This window comes from Thermobia domestica, chromosome 18 (genome assembly GCF_964235325.1).
Source record: "Thermobia domestica chromosome 18, izTheDome1.hap1.1, whole genome shotgun sequence".
NCBI lineage: Eukaryota > Metazoa > Arthropoda > Insecta > Zygentoma > Lepismatidae > Thermobia > Thermobia domestica.
The window spans coordinates 167,520,620-167,538,601 of NC_137471.1; the positions used below are offsets into that span (position 1 = coordinate 167,520,620).

The following is a 17,982-nucleotide window of genomic DNA, read 5'->3' on the forward strand; positions in this document are numbered from 1 at the left end:
ATGTAGAAGCGTGAGTAAAAGTGAAGTAGGTGCAAGATTAGGGGGCGCGGTGGCTCAGTGGTAGAGCGTTCACTTCTGGTTCTTGGGGTCCCGGGTTCGATCCCAAGTGAAATTTGTGGTAGACAAACACCGTGATCGTGGTTTTATCGGGGTTCTCCCGTTTCCTCCCACTTTCTTCATTCCACCCATTTCCTTCATTACTCATCATCACCGTCTCCTTTAGCCTAACCGGCATAAACGTGGGACGTAAAACTCAAAGATTTCATTTTTAGGTGCAAGATTTTGTGGACTTTTAGTTTCATTCGCTTTTCTAAACTCATTTTTGATTTCTTGAAAAAGTGAAATTGATTTTAAAGTAAAAAAATATATATTGTACTAGAAACGAGATGATTCATTCATTCAATTACATATGATCCATTTAATTGGATTTTTTCTTATATGTTTCGCGTAGATCTGATTAAGACTTGAACTATTCACAGATTATATATACAACAATATAAATAAGGGGGGAGAGAAATATTTAATTTTAATAATAATATTTTAGCGACATTTCATGAACATGGGAGTCATTTCTCCTCCTACTTAGCGACGTTTTGTGTCAACTTCTTGGCAATACCAACACCCATTATTATTATAAGAGGGTGTTGGCAATACTGTCTGAACCGTATGAATTTACTATGGAATTTACGCTCTTCACACGGTACATAGAAATTCAGTTGGCCACTTACAGAGCATAACAATTGTGTGCCTCTTGTGTTTTGCTTTCCGATAGCAAAAGGTCAGTTATATATTCGTCAGGTTGTTTACCTATTTTAATTTGTCAGCGTATGGAAGTATAGAAACGTAAGTGATCAAGCAGTAGAAACTCATATAGAGCAAATGTGAAATAAAATTTTAAAAACATTCCTTTTAATTTTGGACAATATTTTCTGTCAAACATATCGAGTACTTTACAGTTCTCAAATCCTTTTTTGAAGTCTGCCCGATAATGTACAAAGTAGTTTGATCGTTGATCAAATGTTTGTTTGAATGTGATAACGTTGGAAGACATTTAATATGTATTTCATGGTAAAAGGTTTCTGATGCTAGTCTGTCAAAAAAAAAGTTCCATCAAAACAAACATAATGGCATGTCAAGTTTGACAGACGTTAGTTCGAGAGAGATTAAGATTGGTAAAATATCCGATTTTGTAATGTTGCTCTATTTCTGACCGAACTTGAATGAACAAGAATAAAATTTCGTGCTATCCTATTACAGGTCCACATACATGATTTCATTATGTATCTTCTGTCATCAGTAAATGCACTCCTGATACCTTCTAAACAATTTCATGTTGGAGTTTCCTTACTGAATGCTCTCCGTGTAGATTCACTTTAGGAGAGGTAAAGTAAATACAACGTTTGAGTATATGCCATAGAAACTCGCATTGGTAATAGTATACATGAGAACCCCCTGCTCCGCGTTTCTTCCGTGTTCTATTATCACTTCTACATGAAATACCATAAATTTTCTACGTAGTGCAATAGTAAGAAGTATCCATGTGCACAAGACATGCGATATGCGTTAACCCCCCCCCCACAGTCATAGATAAAGTACAAGGGCACTACATATGCAGATATAAAGTACAGGTACGTTCTTTTTTATTTTCGTATCAGTCGATAAGTAAATAAAAGTAGCTTTGTTACCCCCTTTGTAAGTTCGTAGATACTCAATGAATAATCCCTAAAAGTATGAGCGTCCTGCTCCTTCGGGAACTGATGCAGCTTTATGTATACTATAACCCTCGCCGGACCACAAGAAAATCGTAAAAAGTAGCAAAATGTACTACATCAAGTTAGATACATTATGTTACGTTACATAACGCTAGGTTAGTTTCACTTACAATACCTTCAAAAAAGAGGTGTGTGAACTTTAGCAATTTGGAATAGTAAATTACTATATATTTTTTTTTTTTATAAAGAGGGCGTCCGGTAGTACTACAGAAACTACAGAGAGAGAGAGAGAAAAAAAAAACAAACTGCTAGCCACTAAAAAGCACGAATGCTATCTAACCGAGTCAGAGCAGAGAAGCTGGTGTGTCCACGATATAACACGGGAGGGTACTTCCGAAAGGAGGAGACGCGTCAGCGATGATGAGTATGCACGTGAGCGAGGGTATTGGAAAACAGGTAGGTTTTGGATGGTTTCATACTAGTAACGCTCCACTTGTAAACAGTACACCGTGTCTTTCACACAATTTCAACAACTGACGCTCCTTATTTGTGTATAATTCTATAAAACTTAAACACAATAAGCCACAATCTAGATTTATACGGCAATTCCACACTGCCTTTCCCGCCATTAAATCATAGCAAGTATACCTGTGCGCCAACTTGTCCCTTTAGTCTCCACATACAAGGCCACTTACATCATCAAAAGCAGCCTACAATTACCAGTTTCTATTCCAACTATTCCCCTCCGCCGACTTTCACTCACTCTTTCTCACAAACCAAAATAAAGTCTCATGTGGGTGACCGGGGTTCGATTCCCAGTGGGAGCTCATGAGGTTCGGATTCCGTGTTAGTAGATCCACGTCTTATATAGCCTCGCTGCTTAAACTAAATATCAACTCAACTCAAAATAAATTCTCCAATCTACCCGGTAAATTTTCAAAAATTGGTCTGGCGATACAACACTTAACCCTAAGAACTACAGTTATAAAAATTTTAACACCAATCAGATTATGAAAAACACGTTAGGTTCACTCGAGTATGTTCTGTTTGTTTTACCATGATGTAAGCAATCCGGGGCTGAACGAAGTTTAACAGGAAACACAAACCAACCTGTGCTAGGCTGCCACTAAAAAGCACTAATGCTGTTTAACTGAGACAGCGCAGAAATGTATACCATTCGTTTTCTTCATGAACAGTTTCAGAACTTCAAAGGCTCAGTTTCTTTCCTCTGAAACCACAAAACAACACTCAGATAACGCCATCAGTCAACTCTCTCACTGGCAAAACCCGTCAATCGATGTTTCTACGATGTTGCCTTACATCTTTTGAAAGCAGGGTATATTGCAAGGGAAAGGGTCTGATGGTCAGTGGCTATTTTTCCTCTTATTGTTAAATTATTATTTGTCAATTTTTTTTAAAATTGTTTCCCAACACAGCTTTTCTTCTTTTGCATATGCACCGAAAACTACAGTACTGAAATATCAATCTGTAAGTAATTATCTTTAATAAGTTGTTGTAAATAATGGAGTATGTAAATGTGATTACTTATTGGTGCCTAAGAAGTCCATTATTGCGACCCATCAGCATCAATTAAACTAGTTATTCTGAAACTGTTTGACTGGATTTTAAAATCTTTATTCGAACGGAGGCTGTAGGAGTCTGAATCTATTGATGAAATTGGTAAACCAACTACTCGGATGTGTGTCTGAGTAAAGCTCCTACTCAGGTTAGAAACCGGGACCACGAGCACTGAATGAACGCTTGATAAGCATTTAGTCACGAAAAAATGTTTCACAAGTTTCTGGAAAAATGAAATGAAATCTAAGTTTCACGTCCCATAGTTGTGCCGGCTATTCAAAAAAGACGGTAATGATGAGAAATGAATGAAATGGTGGAATGAAGAAAGTGGGATGAAACGAGAGAACCCCGAGAAAACCCACGCACGCGGTGTATGTCCACCACAAAGCTTACTTTGCGCGACGTGGGATCGAAGCAAGAACCCCATGCACCGTAGGGGAACGCTCCACCACTGAGTCACCGCGGCCCCTATGATTTTTGAAGTTTCATATTTGCAGGGTACTTTACAAACTAAACACTCGGGTATCATTAATCGTACATTATGTTGCGAATGTGAATTTGCAAGGAAATAATTTGAACTATTTTTTAGAATGTACAGAAGAATTTATTATTAAATATGCGTTCGACAATAGCACAACTCATCACACTAAGAAATAGCTTTTTTCCATTCTTTCCTTTCGAGAGTGCATGGAATAGGAGTTAAGCAATTATTTAGAAATGCAAAGTGTTTTAACAGGCATCTTAACTCAGATATAGTAAACATTTCTGCAGCGTAACCACAACAATGTAACACAACAAGTAGAAACGTCTCCATTGAACACTGATTGAATACTATGCCAATACAATAATAAGTGCTATGCTAGTAAGTACTGACTGTAGCAAAACCAGGAAAGTACCAGAATAACCAGGATTGTGAAAAACCCAGTTTAAAAAGAGCCCAGCGCAGTGGGTTTTATTGGGCAAAATTGGGTTAACTTTAAAGCCGTATAACACTGCTTTCATGTTATATTAACCCTTAAAATGATAACATGAATCCATTGGACACATCTCGGAAAATAAATCAGTTTCATTAGTTTACTATAAGCACTATAGATGCCACTGTCATATGCTCCCATTAGCATATATTGAATGGAACTACGGATTAATTGTATCTTTAGTTCTTTTTTTTAATAATAATAATAATAATTATATATATATATATATATATATATATATATATATATATATATATATATATATATATATATATATATATATATATATAGATATATATAGATATAGATATATTGCAAAAAATGTAGCACAAACTGAGAACGTGAGTCCAACGGACTCACTATTATAGGTGAACATATTTTGTCTCTCATGTACATTTTTGTTTACTATAATCGAAAAAGTCAAGGTAATAAACGTGCAGTCCTTGATGCATGTGGAAAGTTTATTACATAAAAATAAGCCTAAAATTCAAAATGGTACAGGAAAATCAAGTTGCGTCCAATGGACTCGATTCATCATTTTGTGTTACAAAAAGCCTTATGATTTTAAGGGTTAAACCAGGGTGGAAAAAAAATCATGGATCACTGTTCTTCACATACTCCATCAAATATGCAAGAAGAATTAACCACGATCTTGTTGCTACATGGTTAATTCAACGATCTGATTACCGTTAGTGTTGAGAAGATAAAAGTGGATCTTTAATAATTTTCTTTGTCAGATGAAGCGTTCTCGATTTGTAATTAACTGACACATAGAGAAAGACATTTTATCTGTTAATATTAATACCTAAGTATGTTACAAAAACAAAGGAAATGTAGCCGCATTACTTTTGATTCCATACTAGCTGAAGTGTCCGTTCTTTGCATGGGGAGAATTACGTTCAAGGAAAATGTTTGAGCCTCCTTTTCCCCTTAGGACACGCATATTAATTAAAATGTAGTAAAATATTCTATTTCTGGCATGAATTTTAAACCTCCTTTTCCCTTAGGATACGCTTTTAAAGGAAAGTTATATGATAATATCCCAGCTTGAGATAGGTACTATGTTCTAAAAGTCATTTCAAACTGTTCAACCATTTCCCGTGACGCGACCACAAGCAACAGACATCGTCGATTCAAATGTGAAGAAAGAAATTAAAGAAAACACCCTCTTTCTTCCTTTAAAGTTGAAACTTTCAAGACCAGGAAGTGATGTGCCACCTTATTTTTAATGAGGTATTTATATACCGAATTTCATCTTCCTAACGTGACGTGCCCGTTACATACTTTTTTTTTTTTTATATATATACATGAATTTTGAACTTCCTCTACTTCTTCTCCTAGGATACGCCGATGAATCAAAGTGACATAAGTTACGTAAAGTCTCAGCTCGGGGTAGGTGCTAACTATTGTATGTTCAAAAATTCATTTCAAACTGCTTAACGTTTCCCCGTGTGATACGATCAGAAACAACAGGTAAAATCGCTTTCAAATTATAGAAAATGCTCCCCCATCCCTATTTAAAATGGAAACTCTCAAAAACACTGGGGCACGGATCCACTTGCTTTTAATGGGAATTTTACATGAAAATTGTCACCTTCCTAACTTGACATAATCGTGAGGTACTAGGATTTTCGCATAGGTTTTGACCATCCGCTCTACCCCCCCTTCCCCCATTTTAATCAAAGTAATTGATTAAAAACCTAGTTCGAGGTACACTCATGTCCAAAATGATTGTCGCATATCTATAATTGTCTTCTTGTAAGAATATGATTTGATAATGATTTTGCAGGGCACTTTTAATACCGATTATGTGTATAATCGGGAAATGTATTTGTGGTAAATTTCATAGGAAAAGAATTATAAATACGAAAATTAGAATGAGTAAAACAAAATGTTGCTAAATGGACATGAACGTTTTAGTTTCGTTTTATTGTTCTTATTTACTACTCTTTTGACATGAAATTTTCCACATACATGTCTTTGCCGATTGTACACATACTAACATTATAAGAAATACCGGGCGAATTCGTTATCAAATTATATTCCTACAACAACGTATTTATAGACATGAGACAATAATTTTGCACATAAGTGTACGTGATAACTGCATCCAGAAATTTATTCCACACGATTTAACCGTTTTCCCGTGTTGCGCACACAAACAAGATTCTTTTCATTTTTATATAATAGATTACAGTTGAACAATGTTACAGCGAATTTGATCGAGCACAAACAAAATTCATTATGAATGATTCCCAAACCTTCTTTGTTTTCAATAGTATTCTGTTCTGGTGGTAAATACATTTTTTGAGCCAATTTTGTAACTAGGCTTACACTGAGAAGTATGATTAAAGAAAGTAATTATAATCGTATTAAGATTATGATTTCAATCCAAGTTTTGAAGTGTATTTTTTGAGGTGGACTCTTTTGGGTTTTATTGTAGGTTTAACCCCCCCCCCTTCCAAAAAAATCACGGGAGTTTTGGGCTGGGGAAAATCCCAACAACCCTATTTGGCAGGGGCATATCTTTAAAAGATCGGAACTAGCTTGCGGCACAAAATCTTAAGGTTATTAAAAAAAAAAAAAAAGTCCGGAGAGAATATCGGACTCCTCTATATACGCCCCTATTATCTGAGAACAAACAAACAGACGCGCACACAAAAGAATTTTCGTCTTAAATGTCGATTGTGATTTCCCCGTTGAAATAGTTAATGATTTACAATATAAACCCTATAGTAAGACTATTCATGGCTTTGGATTAATTGTTTTAACAAAAGAGACACTGACCAAAGCTTAAAACTTTACTTTATTTTAAATTATAATTTGTAACTGTTTCGGATATTTAGCATATCCTTCTTCAGACACGATCGAAATTAATGAAAATACAGACATATATATCTGTCTGTATATATATGTCTGTATTTTCATTAATTTCGATCGTGTCTGAAGAAGGATATGCTAAATATCCGAAACAGTTACAAATTATAATTTAAAATAAAGTAAAGTTTTAAGCTTTGGTCAGTGTCTCTTTTGTTAAAATAAACCCTATGTTCAAAGTGAAGAAAGCAGGATTTCCCTGTTACCCATTCAAAACGGGATTTTCCCTAATCATCCTCTGCATGACACTCGGTTTCATAATATGCTTACATACATTTGAGTCTCATTGTATTATGATTATTATCTTCTATAATCGAAATAACAGAACAAAAACGGAATTTTACTTATTACCACTTTAAATTAATTTATTTCGGAATTTGATTTAAATCAATGATTTTTATTTTAAAAAATCAAGTGATTTAAATCAGACTGATTTAAATCAATCTATTCTGGGTTAAACATATTAGAATTAGAAGTATGGAATTCCCTTGTAACATAAAAGGAATCCGTGAAGACCTATCTGCGTTTCATGGGATATATTTTGAATTTCGGATTCCTTTATATTTCAATTTCTAGAAAGGAGCAAGTAGACAGTTTTGTAATAAAGGGGGGTGGGAGTGTAATTCCATGTAATATAAAATGGGAATAAAATCCCCTATTATTCTCAGGATTCAAGAGCCAACCGTCCTGACTGAAGTGATTTCTTTCACTTTCCTCAAAACATACCGGCAAATACAATACCTCAAGTTAGGAGTCAGACATGACAGAAACCGGCTTTATTAATCCCTTTGGTACAATGAAAGGAGGAAACAACCGATTTTTTCACGCACGAGAATCTTCTATAGGTGCGAATTCTATAACACACAGTGATAAAGTGACTGGATCGAGACTCGAACCCGGAATCTTTGGCATACCGTATCGACGCGTTAACTATTACGCCACCCAGCCCGCTTCCCAGAATATATATGAAATCACAACCGTCGTGAGGTGCTCGGTATATGGACATAGGATTGTCCAATCACAGCAGGGGTCTGTGGTATAACACACGTGATCCGAGATGAGAGCACCGACCTCGAGAGTGAGAGAGTGTTTGGTTGTTCTGGGAAGCGGACTGGGTGACGTATGTACACGGTATGCTGGAGATCCCGGTCGAGGCAGTCACTTTTTACTCTGTGTGTCATTATGCACGAATCTGAAACACATTTTTTTTAAAATCTTATTCTGTTCTGGAGATCTTTTGTTAACACACAGTTAAAACCAATTCTGAAACTAGGCTTGTACTGAGAAACGCTATCGGAAAAACTATGGTTACATTATGGTTGGTTTATAATTTCAATCCAAGTTTTGAACTATATGTTTATAGGTGAGTTTTAGCAAAAAATACCTACTAGATTTTTTGCGGGGGGGGGGGGGGGAGGATGGGAAAAACTGCAATAACCCTGGCTACAGTATAATAGATGTATTCGCCATGATAAACGGCGAAGTTTACTGGGTAACACAGATCAAATCTTATTACCAATAGAATAATAAACGTGTAGTCTAATGCTATCCACAGAGAACGTGAGACGAGAAATAACGTTTGCTCGTCTCGTCTTGTCTCGTCTAGCTTCTCGAAGAATTGTTTCTTGTTTTGTTTCGATTATCGAGAAAACATCTCGTTTAGTTTTGGAAATTAACGTACAAAATCTATGCTCTGTTTTCTTTTTCTTTTCTTTTTTTTTTTAAATTTTATCTAGAAGTTATCAGAGCCCTTTAGCGTAACGAGAGGCTCACGAAGGGAATGATATAACAACATTCAGACCATATTTATCATTTATTTATTTATTTATTTATGGTTAGAGCGCAACAGGTATATTACCTAATGATAGTGACCTAGTCAGTTTGTATATAGTTAGAGCATACATGAATTCACTTACATAATTACAAATACACAGTTATAGATATGGCCATTTTAATTAATGAATCTTCAATAGGATTGCACAATAGTTCTTAGAGAACGGTCATTTATGGTAAATATATCAAGTTCAGGATTACTTTCAGCATAGGAGTTAAAAATATAACACATTCTCCTAATAGGTGACATGTATAGCGTATTTGTTCTAGCAGTAGGTAAATGAAAAGTAATATTTCTAGGGCGCGTGCGTTTACATGGAACATGTAATTCTAACTGGGATAGTAAATACTCAGAGTCTATATTATTTTGCAATAATTTCATTAAGAAAATCAAAAGTTGGGTGGTGCGTCTATCTTCGAGAGATGAGATATCGTGCTTACGAAGGAGGTCGGTATATTTTTCGAATTTAGGATATAGTCCGGTTTCCTTATAAGTTAAGTACCTCACAAAACGAGATTGAATCGCTTCAAGACGTGTTTTGTTTTTCTGACTGTTGGGATGCCATATGATTGAAGAGTACTCAAGTTTGGATCTAACGTAACTATTGAACAGGGTTTTAAGAACATTAGTATTTGAAAAGTCAAAGCCAAGTCTGATTACGAAGCCGAGGTTTCTGTAGGCTTCATTAACAATGCGATTGATATGCTTTTTGAAGGAAAAGTCGGAGCTAATAGTGACCCCTAAATCAGTTACAGTGTCCACTCTTTGTACAGGAGTGTTGTTTATACTGTAATTAAATTTGAGATTATTAGTTTTCTAAGTGAATGTAATAACGTTACATTTTTTAATGTTAAGATTAAGTTTGTTCGATATACACCAAGTATGTAGTGCGCTTAGATCTTCTTGTAGTGCAAGAGCATCGGAGGGCTGGGAAATTCTTCGATAGAGTTTTACATCATCAGCAAATAATAATTTAGTACAATTTGGTAGCACATTTGGGAGATCATTTATAAAGATTAAGAATAATAATGGACCAAGGTTTGAGCCCTGAGGGACCCCTGACGTTACAATGAAACTTGGAGTTGTTATATTTTTATAAATTATATGTTGTCTGCGATGAAAGAGGTATGACATTAGGAATTGTCTAGCTTCGAGAGTGAAGTTGAATGAAATAAGCTTGTTCAATAAAATATCATGATCCAGTGTATCAAAAGCTTTACTGAAATCCGTATATATTGCATCAACTTGATTTCTACTGTCAATTTGCTCCGCAATGAAGTGTATGAATTCAACGAGATTAGTTGTTGTAGATCTCTTCGGCAGAAAACCATGCTGATATGAGGATATTAAAGGACGAATATGGTTAAAAATTCTTTGATAAACGATAGATTCAAATATCTTAGCTGGGGCAGATATTAAGGCAATGGGCCGATAATTTTGAACGTCATGGTTGTCGCAGTTGCTTTTTGGTATTGGTAAAATATTCGAAATTTTCCACTTAGATGGGAACAGGGATGATGATAGCTATTTATTAAATATAGCTAGTAGTGGATATTTTAGGATTTCAGCGCATCCTTTTATTACATATGGAGGTACATCGTCCGGGCCAGGGGAGCTTCTAGGCTTGAGATTTTTAATTGCATTTTCTACTTCGGTCAGATGTATGGGGTGAAAATTTAGGTTGTCAATTATTTCAGAGGTTTCAAGATTTGAAGTGTTTTGTATGTCATAGGTAGGTGATGAGTTGCTGACGATTTTTTGAAAGTGCTGTTTAAAAGCATTTGCAATTTCTAAGTTATCTTTTAAAATATTGTTTTCAAATCGAAGAGTGCTATGATCTGATTTTCTAGTTTTGTTTTTTACATACAACCAGAAAGCTTTTGGATTTTCTAGTATATTTTGTTCACAATTGTGTACATAGTTTTTATAAGCTTCGTTGATTTCTCTATTAAGGCAAGTTCTAATACTACAAAATTTTTCGTGATGATATTCTGAAAAAACTCCTCCACGTTTCCATTTTTTATGGTGGTATTTCTTACTTTTCACAAGTTTAATTATATTACTAGTGAACCATATGGGATTGTTACGAGAATATCTTTTTGATGGAACACATTTATCAAAGATTGAGTAATGATATTGTGTAATGACTTGCTTATCTGTAAAAAATGATGTTTTTCTTTGTGTTCGTACAACTACTTTATCAATTTATAGTTTTATACTGTGAATCAAGTAGCACTGATACACAGTTTGAGATCTAAAAACTTGCTAAGATCTATTGCCCACGAAACTTGTGATATGTCTCGTCTCATGTCGATTCTAGTCTCGAAAACGAGATTAGGGTTGTTATGTTTATCATGTCGTCTTCAAGTTTAAAAAACGTACTTCACGTCTCGTGGGCTACACTAGTCTAATGCTGTACATTTTATCAATAAATTACGCTTAATTGTAGAATTAAAGCAACAATAGCAAAAACTCTGGAATCTAATGAAAACAACATAAAATTTAAAAATCCAGTAGCATTTAGCTAAAATATAAGTTAAAAATAAACATCTGTGTGAAATCATCTTATTGTGTCATTGTCATAATTGTGAAGGTTCACTTCCTGGTCTTCATAATTCCAATTGGTTGTTTCCTAAAGTCAGTACTTAATTTAAAAAAAGTTTCATATGTACTCATTTAAAACGTAATTAAAGATTTATGAAAGCACAAAGTTAGTACTTTAATAATAATAATAATAATAATAGCGAAAATATTATACAAAATTATGGTTCGTAGTTTCTCAAAACGTAAAATCTAAAAGATTCTTTTATATATACGCATTAGCAATTCTGCAAGCGTTTGCTCGTATACAAAATTCCAAGCTATTATGTTCAATTTTATTTTATTTTTATTTTTATTTATTTATTTATTTATTTGTTTGTTTGTTTATTTTTGGAAAAAGAAAACAACAAAGAACGAAAAAAGGAAAGTCTGGGCACAAGAAAATTGTCATCCACATCTTCTTTCCTTTGACAAGCTATCAATAAACCTTCATAGTAAATTTGGTGACATCCTCCACCCCTACGGATTGCATCGGACAGCAACTGTACATGAGGATAGCGAACGAAGTATACCAGGTTGACCCACGCTGAGATGCGTCCGTAGGGAGCAGGCGGGTAAGCAACGGTGAATATATATTCGTAAAAGGGGTAGACACATCATATTTCTTCTGTACAAACCTGGTTTGGCAAAAACCATGGTTTTTATTGAAAAAAAAAAAAAAAAAAACTTTTTTTTTTGGTTTAAAACAGGTTTTTTGTTTAAATAATTTACTCTATGTATTTATATTAGATATGGGCAGAAATTAGTTTGTTTCACCTTGATGTTATTATGCAACAACAAGATTATGCTGGAAGGGGTTATATAAGCTTAAAGCGGAATCGAAACCTCTTCTCGGCTTACATCCAATAGAAATTGTCCATTTCGACACGAAACCGGGACTAATTGGTCACAAATGAAATTGTCGACTCACTCACGAAGGACTCCTGATAAAAATACGTTGTACTGATCTTTACATAGGCTTAGTTGTTAATATAAATGTCAAGAGTCATTACAGAAGGACAAAAAGATAAACAGTTACACAAGTAAAAACATTATGCAGAATTACATATAAATCGGGAAATTTCCGCCTTAGTCATTGGGAAAATCCTGTTATTTAAATGTATTTGTATGTAAAATTTTAAGGTCAACGTATCATAATCACTACGCTAAAACTGAGGTATTAAATTACAAATTTGGTATGTAGGTATCATTCAATAAAATTAAAACAAAGTCGAATCCAAGCTGATGGAAGCTACGTAGGCAGTTGATAAATTTTGCCAATTTCTATCAATATATTTAAGCAACGTTGGCTTCTTTATAAAACAACAGGCATTCAGGCAAGTAGAAATATATAATTTGGTTTCGTTTCGTATGATTAGGCTTAACATCCTTATGAAATACCAAGGTTATCACGGAGAAGACTTTCGCTTAAAGGGATACCTCGAATCGCTGCTTGGTTTTACACTTGAAACATGGGTTGTGGTTCGACCGAGAATTGAACACGGGACTCCTTGATTAAAAGGTGAAAAGTAGATAAACATAATGCAGATGGTTTGATATGTGGAGACGTTACCATGAAGTTCACACGATTTAAAGCATTTTTCGTTTGTGTTTTTTTTTTTTTTTGGTTTAAACCAGTTGGTTTTTTTGAAAAAACCAGCTGGCTTAAACCACCTTGGTTTAAACCAACCAACCCTGGTACAAACCTACTGTCGCATGTAAGAAGAAATTAAGAAGTTGCTTAGCAGTGGAACATTGCGTTCACGTGGCTTCCTTATGCCGTATTACGTAACGTAGAGTTTGCTTCACGTTATGTAACACCATTACGCATGTAAAACATTAGATTCTCCTATGTTTTGATTATTAATACATTGCTTTTGCGAAAAAAAAAAATACATATTCTTTCCGTAATTTCACAAGTTCTTGTGCATTTAAAATAGGATAACAGCCAAAATTGGTACAGTTTATGCAGTTGTGTTACAGATAGAATGTCACTGCAAAAAAGATGCAGAAATGTGTGATTTTTTTTTTAAAAAAAGAGGAAGTGTGTATTTTTCACAAAATAATGTTAATATTTTCAACAATCTTTCTTTATAAGCGACATCGCATTCATCAGTGCAGGTTAATTTTAGGAAACCATAATTGTCATGGCTATAAATATAGCGTACTATGCATGCGGAAGCACCCACAAACTTGGGGTAGCTTGTTGTTACAACCAAGCCTTCTACCTAATTGGATTAGGTTAGAGATGGAGGGGTGGATCTGTAAGGAGCAGGCGGGTCAGCGACGGTGGGTATGTGCGTAAAGGAAGGCAGGGTGGAAACAATCAGCTTTTTCTGTGTTCTCAGTACAAGCTAGATCTAAAGTAGAATTGCACTTTTTTATGCTGTTTGGATGTTTCCAGATGACTTGCATGTTCCCAACTTCCTTCAACGTTACTCTTCTTTCATTTTTTTTTTTTTTTTTTAACACACTGTATCTTACGAATTTAAATGTCGAAATCACATGCGAATAGAAAGAAGTAACACATTGCACAATGCTTTTATTGCAGAGGGCTGCATCGTACATGCCATTTATTTCTTTTTATTATTTTTTGACTGTTACCTTGCTTATACAGTGAAACCTATGTATGTTGGCCACCATCGGTTCCATTCAAAAGTGGCCAACTTAACAGAAAATAAGTGTGATTGGTGTATTTTTTAGAATAGGATTCTAGTATTGTTTTGACTATGACATGACACCTACTTTTAAATACTGTATATAGAGTAATCATAACAATACACTACTACAGTATGTTTAATATATGTAGATGTCTTTTCTCTTCCTGAAAACTAGTCTGGTACACCAAGTTATTCAGATTGAAACCTAGAAAAGCAAAATTATAAATGGAATAATTTATATGTAATTCATATGACTTCTTTCAGTTGTTAGTGTTCTTTTTCTATTGCCAGTTCCCTATTATTGTTTGCTTTGTTTTCATATTGGATAAAATCCAATGTACTTCAATTCTGTTGTACAGACGAAACATACCATCTGTAAACTCGTTCTAGACGTATTTCTTTTATTCTTTCTGGCTTGTTAATTAGCTACAAGTGTCTCCCTCGGAGGAAAAGATGTTTCGAGAAAATCTTAAGGGAATTTATATCTCAAAACCTCCGCTACCTTTCGACAAGCCGTCATATGCTAATAATTGACAATTGAGATGGTTAGGTTTTAACCTTGAAAACTTTCCGGAATTACTAAAGCTTTCCACTTGTGAAAGGAGCTGATATAGCTAATGGTTTTACCAAAACAGACAGGATAAACAAATATACAACCATTTCCTGAATACCTATAAGTGCTTTTTCTTATTCACATCTTCATTTACCACCCCTTTATCAGGGTAGTGTTCTGACCATTGACCTCCAAGAATAAATCGTGGAAATGCATGCTTCTTTGTCTTCAGTCACAAATACAGAACATCTGCCTCTCATATGGGAGTACGAAAGAGTTAAGAAACATAACAAAACGGTATTTTGCATTGCCAGGATACGCAGGTAAATTTATCATTATCATCATAGGGCAAACATTGCCTCAACGCGGGCAACTTCCAAGATACACAGGTAGCCAATTTACAGAGTAATAAGTACGTCTTATGGGAAAATGCAGTTCAAGACGAACCAGGCCAAGATGAGCAGGTGGCAAACTTAGAGAGGTGGCCAAGTTGACAGGTTTTACTGTATATACATCTTCTGTATAAATCAACTACCTATTTCTCTCATATAAGACATTTAACCCCTTCAGTGCGTAATTTTCAGATGCGAACCGCTGTAAAAAAGTGTAGTTTTTTTAGAACTTTGGAATTTGTTACCTTTTAATAACTTTTGAACCTCTCAAGCAATCACAATGAAATTTTCGGCATTATGATCTTTGTTGCTTCTAATTAGCTACTATAACTTGTCATTGTCGTATTTATGGTCATCATCATCATCATCATATGGTTAGGTTACACAAAATTTGGGAATGCCTCAACAGATCAAGCCCAATTTTTCTGTGTGGTCTCTTAAGGTTCCTAGGTGAGCGCAAACTCGCTAAATATTGTCGGGAATAACATTATTCATACTATGGGCAAGTATATTCGCCATACGCAATACAAAATAGCCAAAGCAAAACGAAAACGTATATATACGCCATCCGCACAGCAGGTGCGTTTTGAAGACACGAGTTAACTCGCCACCCACACTGAAGGGGTTAAGCTGTAAAATTTAGAAAAAATACTAGGATCGCTAATACAGTCCTAACATTTACAGAAAGAAACCTCAGAGAAGGAAGTGAAACACTCCACAATGCTTTTCTTAGGGATTTTGGTTGTACGTGATTTCGTCCTTATTAGAAGTATGTCGCTTGCATAAATTAACTACTTATGCAATCCTCTTTCCTTGTGTTACAAAATATTTCACCTGCAAACTTTGCAAATACTTGGACCCATATTATTTAGCGGCATCTCTGCTTGAACTAAAAAATCAGCAAAAAAGGACTGGTTCAGTACGTATTCTCCCGATCTATACATTACACAGATACAGACACACACACACACACACACACACACACAGATATATCTTAAGATAAAAGATTGTTTTAATTATGTGTAACTATTACCTCCAGATTTTTAGCTAGTATGCATGTGTTCACCGATATTTAAAAAAGTAATTGTTGATAATAGTTTTTTTGAAAAAGAATTAAATTAAATAACGTGTAATAATGTTTTAGAACACTTCGTCCCTCAAAATCATTCCAGGAAAATAAACATCTCTTAAGAATTCCCAGGGCACATTAAACAGAAAAGAAGTTACTGAGTTTTGGTCATTTTGTGTTATTTTTGAGAACACCTTTTAATGCTCAACTTGCTGTGCATTATTTCGGTTAAAGTAGAAGGAGCAACTGTAACTCCCAATTTTTAATGAACGAATGTCATTTGAGGGTACTGATCCGATTGAGCTTGACCTCGAAAAGTGGCCGAAACCCGGTTAGACTTGAGTTCAAAGGCGAACGAGCTCTTTGTCCTCACATAGTGAAGCGTGATATTCACTGTCATAGATGTAATGCTGAAGTACGTGATGGACAGAATGAATCCGTGTGATGCAATCCAGATGGTGCCACCACTAAACGCGTCTTTGGCCTTTGCGTCGTCTTCATTTACTTCCAAGCCGGCTCCGCGGGAAAACTCAAGTCCAAGTTTCTTTCAATAAATGCTTAGAAGATGGGTTAAACTTGAGTCTAAGATGGCAAAAAGTTTGAAAAGGTGGGGCGGAAGCAGTTGGCTTGGAGGTATGTGGAGACTATACAAAAGCCAAACTCAGAGTTGATGGTGGCACTATTTGGATTGAATCAAGTAAATTCATTCTTGGTGTCAGTTATTCCAGTATTAGTATGGCAGTAAACATCGCCTCTCACTCTGTTAGGAAAAAGAATTAATCGAACTTTGATCTCGAGTTGACCGGGCTGCAGTCACTTTTCGAGATTCTTTCATAAAATATGTTCCGGAGGGACACACTTTTGGTATTCTATTTATTATAATATTACACATGTACTATTTTAGTCTCTTCCGGGAGGGGGGTGGCACTCTCAGAGCTCCGTGGGGCAATGTCTCCCTCCAAAAAAATACATGTCTGGAAGAAACACTGGTCGAGACCGAACTGAATCTAATCAGCACACTCAAATTAACCTTTGACCATTAAAAAAAAAGGACCAAGTCAACTCTGCTATTTCAGTAGTATTATATATATTGTATTAATTTCAGTTAATTATCTTACGCACGATTTTGCATTTTGTTGAATTTTACGCATTAATTTATGTTGAAATAATTATCTGTTAATAGTTTTATATAAAATTATATTTGTTTTATTCTAATTTTGTTTTATTTTGATAGTTTGATATTTAATTATCTTATCGTACTGATAAATAGTTAAAGATATTATCCTGTAACTTGTAGTAGTAATTTAAAATTTGTGATTTCCTAGAATAATATAGAAAACGCTTATTTATCTTATCTCGTAGATTGATATATCTATGAATCAAGGATAAACTTGATAGAAGCAAAGAGTTGTACGATATTTCAATACTGAAGTTTTCAGATGAGTTGAAAATGTGTAACACATAAATCCAGTTACTTTAAGAAGTCAAAAGTATGAGTTTATTAAGGAATCAGGTAATTGTTTAACTGAGATACAGGTGAGAGATACTCTTAGATGAAACCTTTTTCTTTCTTTCTTTCTTTTCTTTTTCTTTCTTTCTTCCTTTTTTTTAAAGTTCAATTTGCACTTTGTTACCTATAAGTGTTTGACATTTGTAATCCTAAACGTGAATATGAATGTCAATTCTAAATTTACTCTCCATGAGTATTTTTCCGAATGTGATAGTTCGTAATGAAGTACATTCATTGAAGAAT

At 34.8% G+C, this 17,982-nt stretch overlaps 1 protein-coding gene across 4 annotated transcripts in view; it reads left to right on the top strand.

Moving 5' to 3' along the window:
- The first annotated feature begins 629 nt into the window (after nucleotides 1-629).
- Nucleotides 630-17,982, top strand: part of LOC145675994 (uncharacterized) — a 56,855-nt gene continuing 39,502 nt past the window's right edge. The window contains exons 1-2 of one of the 4 annotated variants that reach the window (XM_081746829.1): nucleotides 630-778; nucleotides 17,592-17,742. In XM_081746829.1, the coding sequence (XP_081602955.1) occupies nucleotides 17,722-17,742 (21 nt within the window). In that variant the 5' untranslated portion in view covers nucleotides 630-778; nucleotides 17,592-17,721. Of the gene's footprint in view, nucleotides 844-17,591; nucleotides 17,743-17,982 lie in introns of all 4 variants that reach the window. The other 3 variants (XM_081746828.1, XM_081746831.1, XM_081746830.1) reach the window with 3 other exon arrangements.